We start from the raw sequence: 20,667 nt of genomic DNA on the forward strand, positions 1-20,667 counted from the left end.
TTGCATCAAGAGTTCCCAGAAGCCGCCCGATGAGAGACAAATGTCCCAGTAGCAGTATGGCCGAGGACAATGAGCAAGCGATTCAGAGAAGGGACAAACGTGGTCATTAAAACACTGAAGCCACCTAGGTTCAATGCCACTGATATTAACGCAAATTTAAACAAGCATTGGAAATACTGACTTTTCGCTACTCAACCAGCCAAGAAGCAAAGCAGGATTGAACTCAGTGCCCTTAAGGAAGGGTCGACGGGAGTCTCGCACGTGTAAGTGGGAGGGTGAATCGGTCAGCTCGGCGGCCGTGGGGGCTGGTTTTCTCGCAGTCCTGGGGGCTGGAGGTCCGAGAGCCAGGCATGGGCAGGTCTGGTTCCTCCCGAGGCCTCTCTCCTGGGCTTGTAGCCACGGCCTTCTCCCCGTGGCCTCCTCCCCGTGGCCTCACCTGGCCATCCCTTGTACGTCCATGTCCTGATCTCTCCTACGAGGAGATTAGGCCCACTCACAGGACCTCATTTTATGTTAATTATCTCTGTAAAGACCCTCTCTCCAAATGCCGTCTCCACCCCAGCCTGCTCTGACCACAACACCTCCCTGTCCCTGCTTCCGCTCCCCTCCCCTCCCCCCTAGTTCCTACCCATGTGGGAGCCAAAGAATTCTCTAGCATTGGAATTTTTGCAGTCACCTTGGGTGCAAAGTAATGTGTTTCAGGGTTAAGCTACACCCTTCAAGGACACCTGCCACCCAGCAGAGTGAATTTATATTTCTATTCTATAAATCGATGTTCTGTGTGGATCTATCCGCTTATAAAGGAAAGCTCTATGCGAGTGAGCAAACGACTCCTGATGGAGGGTTAGCTCCCTAAATGCATGTGTAACCTGGCTGTATCACTCAGTCAGTCTCCTGTGAGCTTTGTTAAAAGGAGTCTGCTCCTCGGGGTGCAGTCTCCTGCAAGCACCGGACGGAAATCCGCCGTCTGGCTGGTAGCGGAGTGGAAAGTGCCGCGCTGGTGAGGCCTGGCCCGCGAGGAGAGCTCTGGTGCTCCCGCCTGCGCCCCAACATGGCCGTTCTGTATGGGGGGGCTCTGGCAGAGCTCAGCACCCCCTTGGGCGGGTTTCCTCCCAGGACGTAGGACTCTACCTAAGATTGCCAACGTCTAAGCGGTAAGAATCTGTAAAATTAATGCGAGGTCTCATAGCCTGACACGCTTTCAGCAGATCCTTCAACACAGGGAGGGCACCTCAGACACGGCGGGCAAGGGAGCGGCTCGTGGCGTCGCCGGACACGGATTTTTGCCTCTCTAATCAGACTGTAAGGCTCTGATGGCAAAGTCTGGGTCTTTGTGGCTTAGAAGCAGCAGGTCCCCAGGCTGGGTCCCCAAGGGAAGGCGGGGGGCCTTCGGAGCTTCGGCCCCGCAACGTTGAGTGTGGGGTGCTGAGCGGCCTTCCCGTCCCCCAGTGGCGGCTCTGCAAGCGGAGGTGGAGAGCCTGGCGCTGCAGCTCTTCTATATGCAGAACATCGACCAGGACGTGCGCGACGACATCCGCGTGATGAGGCAAGTGGTGAAGAAGTCCGAGGCGGAGCGGATGCGGGCCGAGGTGGAGAAGAAGAAGCAGGTATCCCGCAACTTGGGCGTGTCGGCCGCCTCCCCCAGGCCCTCGATTTCCCAAAGTCCCCGCGCTCGGCCTCTTGCGGGAGAGGCTGCGGCCAGCCCGGGGTCACTGGCTTGGGCCGGGGGTTGGTGGAGGGCTGTGCTGGAGGGGCCCGTGGTCTCGATTCCCAGGACCTTCACGTGGACCAGCTCACCACCAAAGCCCACCAGCTGGAAGAGCAAATCGCATTGTTGGAGGCTCAGAGCGGTGCCCAGGCCGAGGACACCCAGCTTCTCAGGAAAGCCGTGAGCGAGGTAGGAGCGTCCCCACCGCACTGGCCGCGCAACACCCGCTTGGCGCCCGCGCACGGTTGCCCGCTCGGTGCCAAGCGCCAGGTGAACGCCGGCCGCCCCGTGCCCCCCGCGGCCCGCCGGCTCCCGCCGTCCAGGTGTGTCTCCCAGAGCAGCTCAGCCTCTGGCGGACGCCTGGCGGGGACGTGGCCGTGTCTATCCCGCCCGCAGCCAGTGGTAGCGCAAAAGGCCTCCGGGAAGCCGCACAGCGGGGTCTGCGTGTCCGCCGGGTAACCGCGGGAGTGGCCTCTTGTCTCCTTAACGAGGCCGGGCCCGGGGCCACCGGCGCTGCCGCGTGGAGGGAGGGACTCGGGGCAGCACCGCAGTCTGAGGCCAACACCAGGAACCAAAGCTGCCGTGTCTTTTTTTTTTTTAAATCTGTGAATCACTATCTGCACTCGTGTGTGCAGGAACGACACGCAGGAAACAAACCACTTTTATTGGGGAAAAGAAAAATCTTGCACAAACGGACAGGCACACGTGCGCCCATGTCCAGGGCTCTCCACCCTGTGGGTCTAGAACGTGTTCTGATCAGAATCTCAGGGGAAAAAAGGTAGTTTTTAGTTAGCAAAGAGATTCTGAGGTTTGTCCGAAGCACGCCTTCAGAGGACTGGCCAGGAATTGTGTGGGAAAGGGAAGCTCAGGAGAGTTTTGCCGGGAATGGAGGGGTTTCCTGAGATGCGGGACTTGCTGTGCTGAAGCCGGGGGAGTCCCGGACACACCGGGCTGGCGGGTCATCCGGGCGTTGCCCTGCCAAATATCACCCACTGCAAAGCCTGGAAAGTAGAGTGGTGCATCCTGGAGTCGGGGATAGACAGGCGGGCGCGGTAGCCCATGAGCAGACTCCCGGAGGAAGCAAACATTTACACAAACCTTGAGTGGATTATAAATTAGTGGAAAACATGTGAATTGCGCCCAATGGAGTAGGGACATTTGGTTCGTCATTTGGGGGAAAATTGAATCTTTTCCCCACACCAGACATGAAAATGAATTCCAGATGGGATCAAGAATGTAAATGGGGACAATGTACTGGAAGAAAATATAAGAAAAATACTTTTTAAATCCGGAGTAGCCGAGGGCTTGCAAAGCCTAGCGCTGAGAGCAGACGCTCTGAGGGAGCCGACGGGGAGGGTGAGGCACGCCAACCGTAGCGCCTGAGGGCGCCACCAACTAAAGGGAAAGACGGGAGACCCACCAGGGACGACAGGCTTTCACCTGCGAGTGAGTTTAGTGCTGGGAAGAGATTGTGCAGATCAGTAAGAAATACCCCGTGCCCGGTTCTACCACGGGATGGGCGTGGACATACACGTGAGCATCTGTCTCTCGGTGCCTTCTGCCCTCCCTGCTGGGTGCGTCCCGCCAGGCAGGGCCGCCCCTCGTCCTGCTCGTTTTGCCTTCCTGCACCTGGAGCCCCGTGTCGCCCACAGCAGGTGCACCAGAGACACCGTGAATGAACGGATGAGGAGCCCTGGATAGAAGGGAACCAGCGCAGAGGGGAGTGGGCCTCCCAGGCTGGTAGCAAAAACACACGCGCTCCCTTCCACCCACCCCACCCCTGAAAACTCCCCTGCTCCCTCCCAAAATATCAGCTGGGCTTTGTTCCAAGGAAACACTGAAGAGGCATGCAAGTAAAAATTTTGTACATTAAAAACTCCACAACCAAAATGAATAGAGATTCACTGGGGACACTGTGTTGGGGACACTGTGTTGGGTACAATGGCAAAGTCCCAAGGGGAGGGCGTTGTTCCCAAAAGTCATGATATATCTGTGCAGTGGAAGACTGTCCTGACAATCAAATAAACACCTGCTGACATGGAAACCCGTGCATAGCACGCGAAGTTTTAATTCTAGGTTCTAGAACAACATAGAGAATATGATTACGCACGCACGTGCACGCACACACACACCCACGAACGCACACACGCATGCACACGTGCACACACACCCACGAACGCACACACGCACGCACACACCCACAAACGCACACACGCACGCACACGTACACACACCCACGAATGCACACGCACGCACACACACACCCACGAACGCACACATGTATGCACACGTACACACACACCCATGAACGCACACGCACGCACACACACCCACGAACGCACACACACATGCACACGTACACACACACCCATGAACGCACACACGCCCGCACACGTACACACACACCCACGAACGCACACACGCACACACCCCGGGGCCGGGGGCGCTCCCACCGAGCTGCCAGGTCGTTCTCCACACTGTGGCCCTTACGGGAAGGGGCGTCGGGCACCACGGCTGTCCCCAATCTCTTGTGACCGAAACTCCAGTCTGTGGATGGAGCCCATAGTGAGAATCAGCGACACCCTCCCACCCCCGGCGTCTGGGTCCGGGTGCGACGGGTGTCCGTCACTGCAGGCCACCCACCTCCTCCTCCTCCTCGACCCCCTGGCACTGAGCGCCTCGGGGCCCGGAGTCCGGGCTCAGGTGGGCGTTCCGATGCGTCTTTAGAGCTGTATTTATTTTCACACTTATCCTTTTGCTGGTGCGTGGTAAGAAAAGCAAGGATAACACAGGGAAGGAGATGATTCAGGACATTTGGGGCTTTCGGACATTCTCTTGGGGCCTTGAGCGTAATGAGGTTAGACCAATGTCCACATACCCCTGACTCTCCCCTGCAGGCCTGCACGGAGATAGACGCCATCAACATGGAGAAAAGGCGCATCCTGCAGCAGTGGGCCACCTGCCTGGTGGGCATGAAGCATCGTGACGAGGCCCACAGGGCCATCCAGGAGGCACTCAGGTATGGGCACACCCGGAGGGCGTCTGGCTGCCCTTCAGGAGCACCGCGGGGGTGGGGGCCGGGGGCTCAGGGCGACGGGCGGCCCGCCGACCGCTGCACCCCCACCCGCCCAGGTGCGCCCACAGCGCCCTTCCTGCTGGAACAAAGGGCTGCACCTGCTGCCCCGGCTTCTGCCCTGAAAGCTCCCTATTGTTCGCCAAGATTCAGCATTTCTTAAGTCTTTTCAAGCTTTTCATGTACCGGGAGCAGCAAAGCTTTCCTGCTCAGGCTTCCTGGGAAGATTAGGAGAAACAGTGAGAAAAAAAGAAAGGGGTATTTATCTCGGGGAGAGAAGGGTCTCCCTCTGCTTTGCTTTTCACCACCTGTGTGCAGAAACCATCCTGGGGCCATTGTTCTGCCAATGGCCCTGTTCCAACCGGAATCCTGTCTTAATCTCCCTGCCAGGGGGAAGGAGGGCCCTCCTCCAGTTCCCTCCATCCCTTCTGTGTGGCTTGGGCAGGGCGTCAGGGGCAGGGGCTTCCGGGCCCAGTGCTGCCTTAACTCCCCAAACTGCCCTGGGTGACGGGGACCCAGATGCGGTGGCTGGGTTTGGAAGGGGGCACATGGTGCCCCGTGCCGGGCACCGAGCCTGATGGAGGGCAGGAAGGAGTGAATGAACCCCTCTTGTCAGCCCTGCAGCACGGTCTCCGGCGCTCGGACAGCTGGACAGCTGGGAGATTCTTCTCCTTTTTGGTCCTGTGATTAAGAAAAAAGCAAAACAGAACAAAACCCCGAAAAACGAGGCACACACGCACCGTGGTAGCACGCGGCATACACGCTCTCGTGTGCCTTGCTTTCCTCATGCGCCACCATGCCCCGGAGAGCTTTCCAAATCCCAACCTGACGACTGGTCATTCCTTCCTTTCCCACTGCGGAGCTCGCCGCGGGGCCGCCTCTGCCGGAGGCTTCCCGCCGGGGCGGGGAGGCTCCCCGCACTCTGTCTTCGCCCCAGGGCTGCAGAGTGCACGGGCGGCCAGGATTCATACAGTTCTGTTGTGCGTAGCGTTGCCAGGCTGGGAGTTCTGGGGGGAACGTACGTGCCCAGATCTGGCAGGTATTTCCCCAAAAGGCTGTGACAGTCACACCCCACAGCGGTGTTCCAGAGCTCGGTGAGAGCTCAGCTGTTTGGATGGCACCCATCTGACTAATGGGGAAAAAAATGATGTTTTTGAATGCTTTTTTTAAAACTCTTTTTTTTAATTTTAATTTTTTCAAGATTTTATTTTATTATTTTTTTTTTAAAGATTTTATTTATTTATTTGACAGAGATACAGACAGCCAGCGAGAGAGGGAACACAAGCAGGGGGAGTGGGAGAGGAAGNGACAGTCACACCCCACAGCGGTGTTCCAGAGCTCGGTGAGAGCTCGGCCGTTTGGATGGCACCCATCTGACTAATGGGGAAAAAAATGATGTTTTTGAATGCTTTTTTTAAAACTCTTTTTTTAAATTTTAATTTTTTCAAGATTTTATTTTTAAGTTATCTCGGCACCCAGTGTGGGGCTCGAACTCACAACCCCGAGATCCGGAGTCCCATGCTCTACAGACTGAGAAGTTGGGGCACCCCCCAAAATATCATGTTTTTAAGTATGCACGCACGGAAGGTTCGGTGGGTATTTTAGCGGAATAGGCGCGTGCACACACACACGCCCACGCATGACACCCCTGACCGCAAGGAACGGAAGGTCTGGCTCAGCGTCCCTCCTAAAACTATCCTGCAGCCCCAGACGTGCGAGGCCCACCTTTAAGGCACAGTGTCCACGTGGGATGCTGTGAGAGCAGCAAATTGTAACGGCAGAGACGCGCCCTCTGCACCCATACTGGCTCGAAGAAGGAAGTCTGAGGCGGTTCAGCAGGAGGTCAGGGCACCGCAAAAATAGTACGCGTCGCATATGCCTTGCCGGCCAGTCCCGCGACTGAACTAAATACCGAACACCAGCGGGTAGCGCATGGTCTGGTTTAGAAGATGCGGGAAGCTCTTGGCATCCTGGCTGATGGTTTGGACGATGGGGCGTGGCCAGCATCCCAGTCGCGGTCTGGGCATGGCAGGACCCTTTACCCAGGGGAGGCCCTGGCCCGGAAGCTGGGTTTTGCTCTCAGGTCTCGAGTGCGTCCATGTCCTCGGGTTAGCTCACAGGGATCGGTTCACCAGAGGCTGAGTTGGGAATGGGAATGCCAAGTTATGCGTGTCCACGAGAAAATGTGAGCACCAGAGAGGCTAGTGCTTGACCCTTGGGCCAGCAGAGTCTCGCCTGGGGGAAAGAACACAGGGGCAGCGATAACTGGGTCGCTGCTCAGGGGGTGTTGGGGCCCCGGGCCCCGCTGGCCTCCTGCTTCTTCCCAGAGCACTGGGCAGTCCGCCCACACACTTGCCTCTGGCCGCTCCCACCTTGATGGCCCTTTGTCCGCATCCGCTCACCCTGCCTCCTTCCTGACACCCGTGTGATTTTTCCCAATAACGTCACGCCCTCAATCAGCTTCCAGCCAAATTCTGAACTTTCTCTTTTTCGGGGGACGTTGGCATCTCTGCATCGATGCTGATTTCGCAATTTAACGCTTAGGAGACAATCTGATCTCCCAGTGCTTGGGGTGGGCNAGTTGACAGACTTCCTGGTTGTTTCCAGTTTGGGGGTGTCATGGGTAGGGGATGGTCTGTACAGGTCTTGGTGTGGACGTGCGGTTCCATTTCTCCTGGGCGAGTGCCCAGGCATGGGATTGCTGGTTAGTGCATATTTTCTTTATAACAAACTNCAATCAGCTTCCAGCCAAATTCTGAACTTTCTCTTTTTCGGGGGACGTTGGCATCTCTGCATCGATGCTGATTTCGCAATTTAACGCTTAGGAGACAATCTGATCTCCCAGTGCTTGGGGTGGGCAGCACCATAATATTGACCCCACAGGTCTCATCTGTGAGTTGCACGTTTGACGGAAAGCCTGGATGTGTCTGGTCTGTGCTTTCTTGCTGGTTTTCCTTGCTGCGGGGGCATGGCGCACCGTCGTGAACCATCGGGGGGAGATTGGATGGGTGGTTCAGTGTCGGTTCTCGGGTCCAGACCCCCTGTGCCCCAGGCTGTTGAGCTGTCACCGAGGGGCCTCCAGACCCTCAAGCGGATTCCCTCTCAGCCCTTGAATGGATCATGCCCAGCGCGTGGGCCGTGTCCTAGATTCCACCAGAGTCTGCTCTGTTTATTGCCTGTCGGTATCTGTTGATCAAGGAAGATTTTTCTTTTTAAGAATTTATTTATTTGAGAGAGAGAGACCGTGAGAGAGCGCACAAGCAGGGGGAGGGGCAGAGGGAGAGGGAGCAGCGGGCTCCCCGCTGAGCAGGGAGCCAGACATGGGGCTCCATCCCAGGACCCTGGGATCATGACACAAGCTGAAGGCAGACGCTCCACTGACTGAGCCATCCAGGCGCCCCATAATCAAGGAAGTTTTTAAAGTGTGTTTTTTATTTTTATTTTATTTATTTTTTAAATTATTATTATTTTTTCAGTAGGCTCTGTGCCCAGCATGGAGCCCAGAGTAGGGCTTGTTTTTCAAGATGGCAGCCAGAATAGCCAAGGTCTCCATGGGTTGTCTTCCAGGTCTAGGGAGAAATAAAACCATTTCCAGAAACTCTTTCTAATCCCACTTGCGCTTAATCCCATCAAGTTTCATGTCTACCACTCCACAGGAACCACGTTGTCATATACACAGATTAAATTGAGTGATCGGTTCTCAGTCTTCATGTTACTTGACCTATCAGCATTTGATCTTTTCCCTTCCATGAAAGTCTTTTTTACTTTTTTAAGTAGGCTCCATGCCCAAGGTGGAGCCCAGTGTGGGGCTTGAACTCCCAACTCTGACATCAAGACCTGAGCTGAGATCAAGAGTCAGATGCTTAATCAACTGAGCCGCCCAGGCACCTCACTAACGTGGGTTTTTTTAAAAATAATTTTTATTGAGGATAAGCGATCACATTCTAGGAAATTTGAAAAACAGAGAAAAAGGTTTACGATACCACTGTCTTTTTCCTTTGCTGACAATGACAATTTATTAGCATTTTGGGCACTCACAGGCATCTCCTCTCCCGTGCGTATGTCTTGCCACGTGTTCAGACTTCTGTCATGCAATTTGTGACTGTGTCTTTTTAAATTGGACATCTTATTTTTATTGTCAAATTTTAGACATTTTTAAGGCTGCTACTTCCTAAAAAAGAAAATGAGTAGCTTTTTCATTTTAAGTTGGGTTTATTGAGGCTAATTTATGTACAGATCTCTTATGTACAAAAGTTCTCCTTCTTTGGTGCACGGCTCTGTGAGTCTGGCAGATGGACAGAGGCAAGTACCCCTGTGCCCTCAAGATAACGGGCTGTTTCCCTCATCCCCACGTCAGCATCCTCTCCCCACCTCCAGCCCGTGGCTAACACCGATCTGCTTTCCGTCCCTCCAGCCCTGTCATTCCCAGGATGTCCCATTAATGGAATCACACCACGTGCAGCTTTCCTCGTCTGGCTTCTTGCGCTCCTCATGCTGCTTCCGAGTTCCACCCCACGTGGGGTGGTGCGAGATCAGCGGCTTGTTTCTTGTTATTGCCGCAGAGAGCTCCACTGTGTTCATCGGGTCACCAGTTGACAGACTTCCTGGTTGTTTCCAGTTTGGGGGTGTCATGGGTAGGGGATGGTCTGTACAGGTCTTGGTGTGGACGTGCGGTTCCATTTCTCCTGGGCGAGTGCCCAGGCATGGGATTGCTGGTTAGTGCATATTTTCTTTATAACAAACTGCCAATGTGTTTTCCAATTTGGTTTGCTCCATTTTGCATTCCCTCCAGCAGTGGGCGAGATTCCCAGTTACGCCCCCATCCTCACCAACACTTGGTATTGTCAATCATTTTAATTTCAGCCATTCAGTTCAGCCATTAGTCGATGAGTCGTGGTGTCATGCGGAGGTTTAAATTTGCATAAATTTGCATTTCCCTGACGACTGATGAAGTTGGGCGTCTTCTCATGTGCTTATTTTTCACCCATATACCTTCTTTGGTGAAGTGTCTTTTGCTCATTTTTAAATTGAGTGGTTCATCTCGTTATTGAGTTACAAGAATTCTTCATATAGTCCAGATACAAGTCCTCTCTCAGACGTGTGTTTTGAAAATATTTTCTCCCAGTCCGTGGCTTTGTCTTCCCATTAGCACAACGGTGGCTTCGGAAGAGCAGGGGCTTTTCATGCAGATGGAGCCCAATTAATTCATGTTTTTTCATAGCTCATGCTTTTCATGTCCTCTCGAAGACACCTTTGCCTGATGCAGAGTCATGAAGATCTGTGCTTTGTCTTCTGCCACGTTCTTCCACGTGGATATGTGGCCCATTCCAAGCTGAGGTCTGTCGAGGCGTGAGACCCAAGTTCAGTCTGTTTGCACACCTGTCTCCTACAGTCCCAGCACCGCTGCTGACGAGACTGTGCTCTCTCCATTGAAATACCGTGTCACCTCTGCCAACTATCGATTGGCCACGTGTGCNCCTGTGCCCCAGGCTGTTGAGCTGTCACCGAGGGGCCTCCAGACCCTCAAGCGGATTCCCTCTCAGCCCTTGAATGGATCATGCCCAGCGCGTGGGCCGTGTCCTAGATTCCACCAGAGTCTGCTCTGTTTATTGCCTGTCGGTATCTGTTGATCAAGGAAGATTTTTCTTTTTAAGAATTTATTTATCTGAGAGAGAGAGACCGTGAGAGAGTGCACAAGCAGGGGGAGGGGCAGAGGGAGAGGGAGCAGCGGGCTCCCCGCTGAGCAGGGAGCCAGACATGGGGCTCCATCCCAGGACCCTGGGATCATGACACAAGCTGAAGGCAGACGCTCCACTGACTGAGCCATCCAGGCGCCCCATAATCAAGGAAGTTTTTAAAGTGTGTTTTTTATTTTTATTTTATTTATTTTTTAAATTATTATTATTTTTTCAGTAGGCTCTGTGCCCAGCATGGAGCCCAGAGTAGGGCTTGTTTTTCAAGATGGCAGCCAGAATAGCCAAGGTCTCCATGGGTTGTCTTCCAGGTCTAGGGAGAAATAAAACCATTTCCAGAAACTCTTTCTAATCCCACTTGCGCTTAATCCCATCAAGTTTCATGTCTACCACTCCACAGGAACCACGTTGTCATATACACAGATTAAATTGAGTGATCGGTTCTCAGTCTTCATGTTACTTGACCTATCAGCATTTGATCTTTTCCCTTCCATGAAAGTCTTTTTTACTTTTTTAAGTAGGCTCCATGCCCAAGGTGGAGCCCAGTGTGGGCCTTGAACTCCCAACTCTGACATCAAGACCTGAGCTGAGATCAAGAGTCAGATGCTTAATCAACTGAGCCGCCCAGGCACCTCACTAACGTGGGTTTTTTTAAAAATAATTTTTATTGAGGATAAGCGATCACATTCTAGGAAATTTGAAAAACAGAGAAAAAGGTTTACGATACCACTGTCTTTTTCCTTTGCTGACAATGACAATTTATTAGCATTTTGGGCACTCACAGGCATCTCCTCTCCCGTGCGTATGTCTTGCCACGTGTTCAGACTTCTGTCATGCAATTTGTGACTGTGTCTTTTTAAATTGGACATCTTATTTTTATTGTCAAATTTTAGACATTTTTAAGGCTGCTACTTCCTAAAAAAGAAAATGAGTAGCTTTTTCATTTTAAGTTGGGTTTATTGAGGCTAATTTATGTACAGATCTCTTATGTACAAAAGTTCTCCTTCTTTGGTGCACGGCTCTGTGAGTCTGGCAGATGGACAGAGGCAAGTACCCCTGTGCCCTCAAGATAACGGGCTGTTTCCCTCATCCCCACGTCAGCATCCTCTCCCCACCTCCAGCCCGTGGCTAACACCGATCAGCTTTCCGTCCCTCCAGCCCTGTCATTCCCAGGATGTCCCATTAATGGAATCACACCACGTGCAGCTTTCCTCGTCTGGCTTCTTGCGCTCCTCATGCTGCTTCCGAGTTCCACCCCACGTGGGGTGGTGCGAGATCAGCGGCTTGTTTCTTGTTATTGCCGCAGAGAGCTCCACTGTGTTCATCGGGTCACCAGTTGACAGACTTCCTGGTTGTTTCCAGTTTGGGGGTGTCATGGGTAGGGGATGGTCTGTACAGGTCTTGGTGTGGACGTGCGGTTCCATTTCTCCTGGGCGAGTGCCCAGGCATGGGATTGCTGGTTAGTGCATATTTTCTTTATAACAAACTGCCAATGTGTTTTCCAATTTGGTTTGCTCCATTTTGCATTCCCTCCAGCAGTGGGCGAGATTCCCAGTTACGCCCCCATCCTCACCAACACTTGGTATTGTCAATCATTTTAATTTCAGCCATTCAGTTCAGCCATTAGTCGATGAGTCGTGGTGTCATGCGGAGGTTTAAATTTGCATAAATTTGCATTTCCCTGACGACTGATGAAGTTGGGCGTCTTCTCATGTGCTTATTTTTCACCCATATACCTTCTTTGGTGAAGTGTCTTTTGCTCATTTTTAAATTGAGTGGTTCATCTCGTTATTGAGTTACAAGAATTCTTCATATAGTCCAGATACAAGTCCTCTCTCAGACGTGTGTTTTGAAAATATTTTCTCCCAGTCCGTGGCTTTGTCTTCCCATTAGCACAACGGTGGCTTCGGAAAAGCAGGGGCTTTTCATGCAGATGGAGCCCAATTAATTCATGTTTTTTCATAGCTCATGCTTTTCATGTCCTCTCGAAGACACCTTTGCCTGATGCAGAGTCATGAAGATCTGTGCTTTGTCTTCTGCCACGTTCTTCCACGTGGATATGTGGCCCATTCCAAGCTGAGGTCTGTCGAGGCGTGAGACCCAAGTTCAGTCTGTTTGCACACCTGTCTCCTACAGTCCCAGCACCGCTGCTGACGAGACTGTGCTCTCTCCATTGAAATACCGTGTCACCTCTGCCAACTATCGATTGGCCACGTGTGCCTGCGTCTTGGTGTGTCTGTTTGTGGACTCCTGATTCCGTTCCCTCCATCCAGCTGTTCTTTCACTAATACCACATTGTCTGGATAACGACAGCTTTGTAGAAAGTCCTAAAATCAGATAGTGGGAGTCCTTGTTCTTCGTTTGCAAAATTATCTGCTATTTGCTATTTGAGGTCCTGTAGATTTCCACATATAAAGTTTAGAATTAGTTTGTCAATTTCTGGGGAAAAGTGTACTTACTGAGATTGTAATTGGAATTGCGTTGGGTCTGTAGATCTTTTTGGGGAGAACTAACCCCTTAACAATATTGAGTCTTCTGCTGAATGAACATGGCATATCTCCCCGGTATCTTTTAAAAACTGTGTACAGATGTTTATTGCTACACTGTTGAAATTCGAAAAAAGGCCAGAAAACTAGAAAGAGCCTAATCGTGTGTCAGTGTATTATCAGTGAGGATGCTTAAATTATGGCATGGTTGTCATTTGGAGTACCATCTGGTCATTGAGAGGAACCGAGGAGATTTCTATGTGCACTGCTGTCAAATATCTCTAAGATAGCACGAGAAAAAGGAAGGTGCAGAACGGGATATCCTAAGCTGCTATTTGTAACTTTCATACGAAGGTAATGCTTATAAAAGCATGAAATAGATCTGGAAAGACATTTAAGAAATAGCTGGTTGCTTGGGGAAGAGAATTGAAGGCCTGGGGAAACACATGAGAAAAATATGGAAGGTGTTATTCCAGTTCAAGGAGAAAGTAGTTTCTGATTTTTTGAATATGAACTTATTCAAATGATAAGATCCTACAGGTGGAGAAAGGTGTTTTATAGCACACCAGGACATCTCAGAAGGCGGGGGAAACAATGTCTCACACACAAACAAAAATTCTACTTCTGTTATCCAGCACCTGTATGTTTGACTTGACATTAATTACACGTATTTGCACAGCCAGTGTGCAAAGAGGAAACGACAGAGTTTGGAGTGACGCTCACAGGTGCTTCTCCCAGCCACACCATGCACTGTGGCCACGGGGCATGCCGTTCAAGGGCTCTGAGCTCCAGTGCTCACGTGTATGAAGCTAGAATAGCACACTCCCTTTCCAGGATTGCTCCTCTGACCAGCGAGGGTGGGCGGATCTGGCCCCCGGGACAATGCCTGGCCCCTCTGGCCCTTCTCCCTTACTCTCTTAGAAGAGTCTTAGGCTTGGACTCAGAGTGGGCAGTGGTTCTGTGGCTCTGTCAGGAAACAGTTCTCGAGATTGGCTACTGCTAAGAGTTGGGTTCCCATTCGTCCTCTCCACTGGGTAAACCCCCTGTGAGTGGGCACAGCCACATGTGGGGGCGCTCTGAGGCCCCAGCTCAGCTCTCTCGATCCCGGCAGCGAGTGCCAGCACCAGATCATGTCCATTGACGGGGAGATCGAGGCCTACAAGAAATCCATCATGAAGGAGGAAGAGAAGAATGAGAAGCTGGCAGGCATCCTGAACCGCGAGGAGACGGAAGCCAGCCTGATGCAGAAACTGACGGCGCAGTGTCTGGGCAAGCAGGAGGTGCTGCAGAGCGAGTTTAACACCTACCGGCTGGCGCTACAGGACACGGAGGCCGCGCTGGGCAAGGCCCAAGTGGTATGGCAGCGTCCCCCAGCCCGCAGGCGCGTCCCCGCGGCCTCCCCTCCCCCAACAGCGCCGTCCCTGCCCCTTCCTTTCCAGGAGTACGCGGCCACCATGGGCGACCTGCAGGCCACCCACCAGACCATCCAGCACGAGCTTGAGGTGCGAAGAAGGATGGACGCCTCCATCATGGAGAAGCTGCAGGAGCACATGACGTCCAACAAGATGACCAAGCACTTCCGCCAGCTCATCCTGAAGCTCCGGAAGGAGAAGACCAACCTGGTACGCCGGCCGTCACCCTGCGGCCGCGAGGGCTGGGCGCCAGGGCGGGGGCGGGGAGGCGGCGTCCGGAGCCAACAGCCCACACTCAGGGGCGCGGGGTGAGCCGGGGCCCTCAGCGGTGTGCTCACTTTTCACTTGGCTGTAGTTGTAGAAGCCAGCATTTTTATTGTAGGAAAGCTGGACATACAGAGGCACAAAGAGGAAAATAAGACATCCATGATCCCACCGTCCAGAGATAACCTCTTCTGACATTTTGGTCTATTTCCTCCTGGAACGTTCTCTAAACACACAGGCTCCTACTCACACAGGCAACCAAACAGGTGCATGCACACACACGCAACCGCACGCGCACACACGTCCCGATGCCCACGTGAGCCGACACACATGTGCAGACACACTTGCGTGCACACACATGCAAACCCATACAAACGCACTCACCCACTTGTGCGAGCACACACGCGAACACACGTGTGCACACACATGCAAACCCATACAAACGCACTCACCCACTTGTGCGAGCACACACGTGAACACGTGTGCACACACATGCAAACCCATACATACCCACTTGTGCAAGCACACACGCGAACACGTGTGCACACACATGCAAACCCATACAAACGTACTCACCCACTTGTGCAAGCACATGCACGAACACACGTGTGCACACACATGCAAACCCATACAAACGTACTCACCCACTTGTGCAAGCACATGCACAAACACACGTGTGCACACACATGCAAACCCATACAAACGTACTCACCCACTTGTACGAGCACACACGCAAACACACGTGTGCACACACATGCAAACCCATACAAACGTACTCACCCACTTGTGCGAGCACACACGCAAACACACGTGTGCACACACATGCAAACCCATACAAACATACCCACTTGTGCGAGCACACACGCAAACACACGTGTTCACACACATGCAAACCTATACAAACGTACTCACCCACTTGTGCGAGCACACACGTGAACACACGTGTGCACACACGCAAACCCATACAAACGTACTCACCCACTTGTGCAAGCACACACGTGAACACGTGTGCACACACATGCAAACCCATACATACTCACCCACTTGTGCGAGCACACATGCAAACACACGTGTGCACACATGCAAACCCATACAAACGTACTCACCCACTTGTGCGAGCACACGCGCGAACACACATGTGCGCACACCTTAAACAACATATGACTCTTCTTACGTATCAGTTTTAAGTCTACGCTAATCCGTTTTCATTAATTTTACTGGAATATGACGCCGAGAGAAAAGCGCACAGAGTAAGGGCAGGACTCCACGAATTTTCTCACTGTGCACATGCTGTTGTACTTTACTTTTTGGCCACACTCAACATAACGTTTTCTGTGAAGTATCCCTCAAAAACCTACATTTTCCTTTCTGCGTGACATTTCATCATTCAAATGTATGTGTTTTGCTTAAACATTCTCTGGTTAGACACTTCAAGGTGTTTACAGGTTTTAAACATGATCAGCAGCTCAGCTCCGGACATGCTTGCCATACGTCTTCGTCCACACTTCCGAGAAGCTGCTACGGCAGAAACCCAGGGTCACGGGTGGGGGAGGCAGACCAGCGCCAGAGCCTCTGCCCCGCCAGGCTTGGCCTTCCCAGCCCGGACCCTCCCCCACGAGAGCGCTCTCCCGCTCTCCCAGGGGTCTCGCTTCACTCCGGTCTGTGCTCAGGGGTCCCTGTGTCCTTACTTGAATCGTTTCTTCTTTGCCTCATTCCGTGGTGTGACCCGCTCTGGCGTCCCCTGCCTTGGTGGGCCCCCCTGGGGACCGCAGGGAGGCCACCACGGCTGCACCAGGCCTAGGGCACGTCCCCGCAGACTGCCTGCCCCAGGGCGCCCCTCCAGTCTCAGGAGGAGAGGGGGGCCCACTCGGCCCGTCTGTGCATAGCAGCAGCCACATGGACGTCTCCTCGCTCTCCAGAAGCTTCCGTCCGAGGGGCGGGAGATGAGAGGACGTGGGTCCCTCCCGGCCTGCGGTTAGAGCATGAGTCCTGCTGCTGCGTGATCCTGGCCTCTGCCTTCACGCTGTCCCTGAGTGAGCCACGTGGCAGATGTTGGAGGGTTAGATCGAACCGTTCATTACAGTGAGAGCAGAGTGGCTGGGGAGCCCGAGGCAGCGCCCCTGCGTGTCAGCGATTGATGGCCATTGTTGGCAGGTGGATACTGGCTAGGAGGCAGCTGGGCTGAGACAGCTGGTGGGGCTCACCTGTCCTTTTGGGAGGGCACGGCTGCTGTCTACCTGGCCGGCAGCCTGAGGCGCCCCGTCCCTCCCAGACACCTGGGAGGAGGACAGCTTGCTCTTGCCTGGTTACAGCAAGGAAGTGGGGACACAGGGCTGGAACCAAGCTGTACTCAGCTGGGTCCCCTTGGGAGGTCCTGTCTAATGCTGGGGTGGGAGTGTCCCACTCATCCTTTCTCTGGGAAGTAGGGGCAAGACCACCTGCTGGGAGCAAAACTAGGGGCCCCGCGTTGTACCAGAGAAGCTAAGGAGCGTGGTGTGTGTGAAGTAACCTGCCAACCCTTCCGCCAGGCTGCGCTCCTAGGCCCGCAGACCCCCAGGCCCCCAGCGCCCCCTGCAAGTGGTACACACACTACCACTAATGTCCAGCGGAGGGCAGTAAAGAGTCTTGGGCCACAAATTTGTCCATTATGATTGCCCAAGAGATGCAAGCCCAGCTCTTCAAAGGGGACACTTTTTCTAAACTGTCCAAAAAACCCCCGAGATCTAGAGCTGGGGTCTGGAGGGAGGGCAAGCACGGGTCAACCGTGGGTCTACAAGTTAGTCCAGGAGCGGTACTGATGTCCCAGGAGAGGCCAGGGTAGTCTCAATGAGATCAAACAGTCCAGGAGCAGAGCTGAGGGAGTGCGGGGAGGCTGGCTTGTCCAGTTGGTGACCAAAAAGAGACTTAGGAATGGGGGCCCTATAGGGCGGTAAGCACGGGGGCAAGGAGGAAGGTGGGAGCCCCTGGGAAGACCCGGCTATCCCAGACGGTCTCAGCAGAGGCAGGTGGCTCAGCCTGACCTCAGAGGGCTGGAGGGCTCAGGAGCATTACCATGGGGAGTGGGGTGACCGAGATGCTGGAAGCTTCTGCTCCTGGTGGGCAGGGTCTGGCTCTAAAACCCAGGAATGTTGGGCATCCTACTGAGTCCCCCACGGTGGCCAGTCAGAGAACACATGGGAGACAGAGCCAACCAGGGTCTTGGGGGCAGAGCCGAGATGACCCGGGAGAACAGGGAGTTGGCAGGGGCCAGGGGCCAGGAGAGAGCTAAGAATTTACGTGGGCAAGAGCTAGTGGGCTGGATGGTAGGGTCAGGGCACAGCCACAGCCTGGGGAAAAGACCCCATTTCCAAAGGAAGCCCAAGTGGCTATGCCGGCCATGGTCCCCTCTCCNTGCATTTGGGCTGCAGCTTTGAGAGGACGCTCTGGTGCTCCGTGTCTAGCTAAGAGCCTGCCCAGCTCACCGTCTTACTCCTGGCATGGGCGCCCCATGCTAGGGAGCGTGGATGCCCCAGGTCAGGGGCTGCCTGCAGACCTCCTGTCAAGGTCCAGATAGTAAATATTTCGGGCCAGTCTCTGCCGAGGCGACTCACCCCTGCTGTCATGAGCAGAAAGGCAGGTGATAAGTAAATGGATGTGTGCAAGAAAGCCTTATCGGTGGCCCCTGAAATTTGACCATAGAACTTTCACCCGGCCCCAAATGCTCTTTTGTCGCATGCAAAGGCAGAGGGTGGGATCGGACTGCTGCTCTGAGAGAAGTGATCTGATCGGTCTGAGGCTTGAAGTCCTATAGGTTACCCAGGTCTCCCTAGCATGGGGCGCCCATGCCAGGAGTAAGACGGTGAGCTGGGGCAGGCTCTTAGGTACACACCGAGTACCAGAGAGTCCCCTCAAAGCTGCAGGACACTAAGGGAATCCAGTCCTTGGCCCGTGACGGTCTGCTCCTAAAAGAAAACTTGCTAAGCCCCTTTGAGTAACGGAGGCCCTGCCAACCCTGCCCTTAGCCCCACAAGGCTGTGGCGTGGTGGGGAGGGGGCCACAGGCCTCCCACAGTGGATCGGGGGCATACGGTGGGACCCTTAGAGCACCCGAGGACATGCCCAGCCCCGTCCTCGCACAGATGCGTGGTCTCAGACGGGGGCCCGGCCCTCCTCAGCCCCCCCGGAAAGCAGACCTCTGAAAACAAGGAGGCTTGCTTTGCTTTTTGGTGAATATCACTTGTAGGGGGAAGAAGTGGGGCCTCTGGAGCTTGAAATCAAAAGACTGACCAAGCTGATCGAAGAGCACACCACCAACGTGACGCAGGCCCAGGTGACCTGGCTCCGCCTGCAGCAAGAGATGGTGACGGTCACACAGGAGAGGGAGGAGCAGCTGGCCTCCCTGCACATGTTGAAGAAGGAGATGCACATCTTGGAGCAGAAGAAGCTGAGGATAGAAAGTAAGTGTCCGGTGTCTGCAGCCCCGCTCCCGGGGGTGGGGCACGCTCACGGGCACGAGGCCGTGAAAGCAAACCACAGGCTCCCAGCGCCTTGTGTGAATATGAGCCGTGGCCTGACTACCAGCCCCGTCGCCAGCACGCCGGAAATACAGAGAAAATTTACTGGATTTAAGTTCACACACAGAAGTGTGCTCCCAGAGACAGGGGACGGAAGGTTTACCGTCCTGCCCAAGACAGGGCGGCTTGGCTGGGTGTGCAGACGTGCAAGCCGAGCTCCTCCGGGCTCGTCCCCTGCTCAGGGAGATGGGAACACCCCGTGCCCTAGACTCAGGGCTATGGGGAGAGAAGCTTTCTTCCTCTTCAGCTGAACTTAGAAAACCGCCCCACCACAGGCTCCCCAGCCCCTGTCTTGCCCCTGGGGGTATAAAAACCAGGGGTCTTTAATGTGCCAGGGTGCCCAGAGGAGGGAGATGGGCAGCCTTCCCAGTCACCGTCCACCCCCACCGCTCCCCACTGAGGCATCCTGGTCCCACCTGGGTCACCGAGCAGCGATCCATGAAGGTCAGCCCAGCCATGTCACCCCTCCAGGGAAATGCTTCCTGGTGGTCCGAGACCCACGCCACCTGGACACCTCATACCCTGAGGGCCCGCGGCCTTCCTGGCCTGCCCTGGGGGCACCCAAACCCCTCTGTTGGAGGCCAGGGTGGTAGTTTTCTGCCCCTTGCCCCTGAGCTGGGCGGGGTGGTGTAGGGGGCAGGGCCCGCCTTTCCTGGAGACCCAGTGTCTGAGTGCCAGCCCAGTCCCCTAGGGCTGTTCTCGGGGCAGGGGGGCTTGCCCCCACCGTCCCGTCCCCCCACCTGCTGGCTGTCCACACACGGTCCTTTCCGTTGCCTCACAAGGCCAGGCTTTGGGAACGGAGCGGCCAGTAGGGCCCTGAGTGGGGTGGGGGCTATTCTGGGAACATGGCTACACCCGCGGCCCCTCTGCAGGCAAGATCGATCAGGAGAAGAAAGAGCAAAAGGAGATCGAGCGTCACATGAAGGACCTGGACAACGACCTGAAGAAACTCAACGTGCTGATAAGCAAGAACCGGAGCAGCTCCGAGGGGCTGCGGAAGGACAGCCTGGTGACGGAGCAGGAGTGCGTGCGCGCGCTGAAGGTCAGGCCTTCCTGCCCGATTTGGCCGCGGGCTCCCACCTGCGCAGGGAGGGGGCGTGGAGGGAGGGCGCGCGCAGTGGGCCCTCGCGTTCCCCGGCGTCCCCCAACAGCCGGCCGCGCCCCTGTCCCTGCACAGGACTCGGAGAGGGAGACCATCGAGATGCAGGAGAGGCTGAACCAGCTCCAGGAGGAGAAGGCGGCCACTCTGAACAACCTGGTGGAGGCGGAGTGAGTGCCCGGCCCCGCCCCGCTCCACTATCACTGCGCCTGCGCAGCCCCCGGGCGCCCACCGTCGTTCCCAGCTGCTCGGGAGCAGTTCGGGAGCCCACACGGGGCGCGGGGCGGGTCCCACGGAAGAGCAGGGGTTACCGCGTGTTCGGCCACCCGCCCTCACCAGCCCAGTCTTTGGGGAAATTGAGGGGCTTTTTTTTTTTTTTT

General features: G+C 54.5%; 1 protein-coding gene across 2 annotated transcripts in view; it reads left to right on the forward strand.

Moving 5' to 3' along the window:
• CCDC40 (coiled-coil domain containing 40) overlaps positions 1 to 20,667 on the forward strand; it is a 54,986-nt gene that overhangs the window by 15,591 nt on the left and 18,728 nt on the right. For both annotated transcript variants that reach the window (XM_034641410.1, XM_034641409.1), the window contains 5 exons: positions 1,450 to 1,607; positions 1,775 to 1,897; positions 4,606 to 4,727; positions 14,072 to 14,315; positions 14,400 to 14,582. In XM_034641410.1, coding sequence (XP_034497301.1) covers positions 1,450 to 1,607; positions 1,775 to 1,897; positions 4,606 to 4,727; positions 14,072 to 14,315; positions 14,400 to 14,582 — 830 coding nt within the window. The remainder of the gene's footprint in view (positions 1 to 1,449; positions 1,608 to 1,774; positions 1,898 to 4,605; positions 4,728 to 14,071; positions 14,316 to 14,399; positions 14,583 to 20,667) is intronic.

The sequence above is a fragment of the Ailuropoda melanoleuca genome, chromosome 13 (genome assembly GCF_002007445.2).
Source record: "Ailuropoda melanoleuca isolate Jingjing chromosome 13, ASM200744v2, whole genome shotgun sequence".
In the NCBI taxonomy this organism is placed as follows: Eukaryota; Metazoa; Chordata; class Mammalia; order Carnivora; family Ursidae; genus Ailuropoda; species Ailuropoda melanoleuca.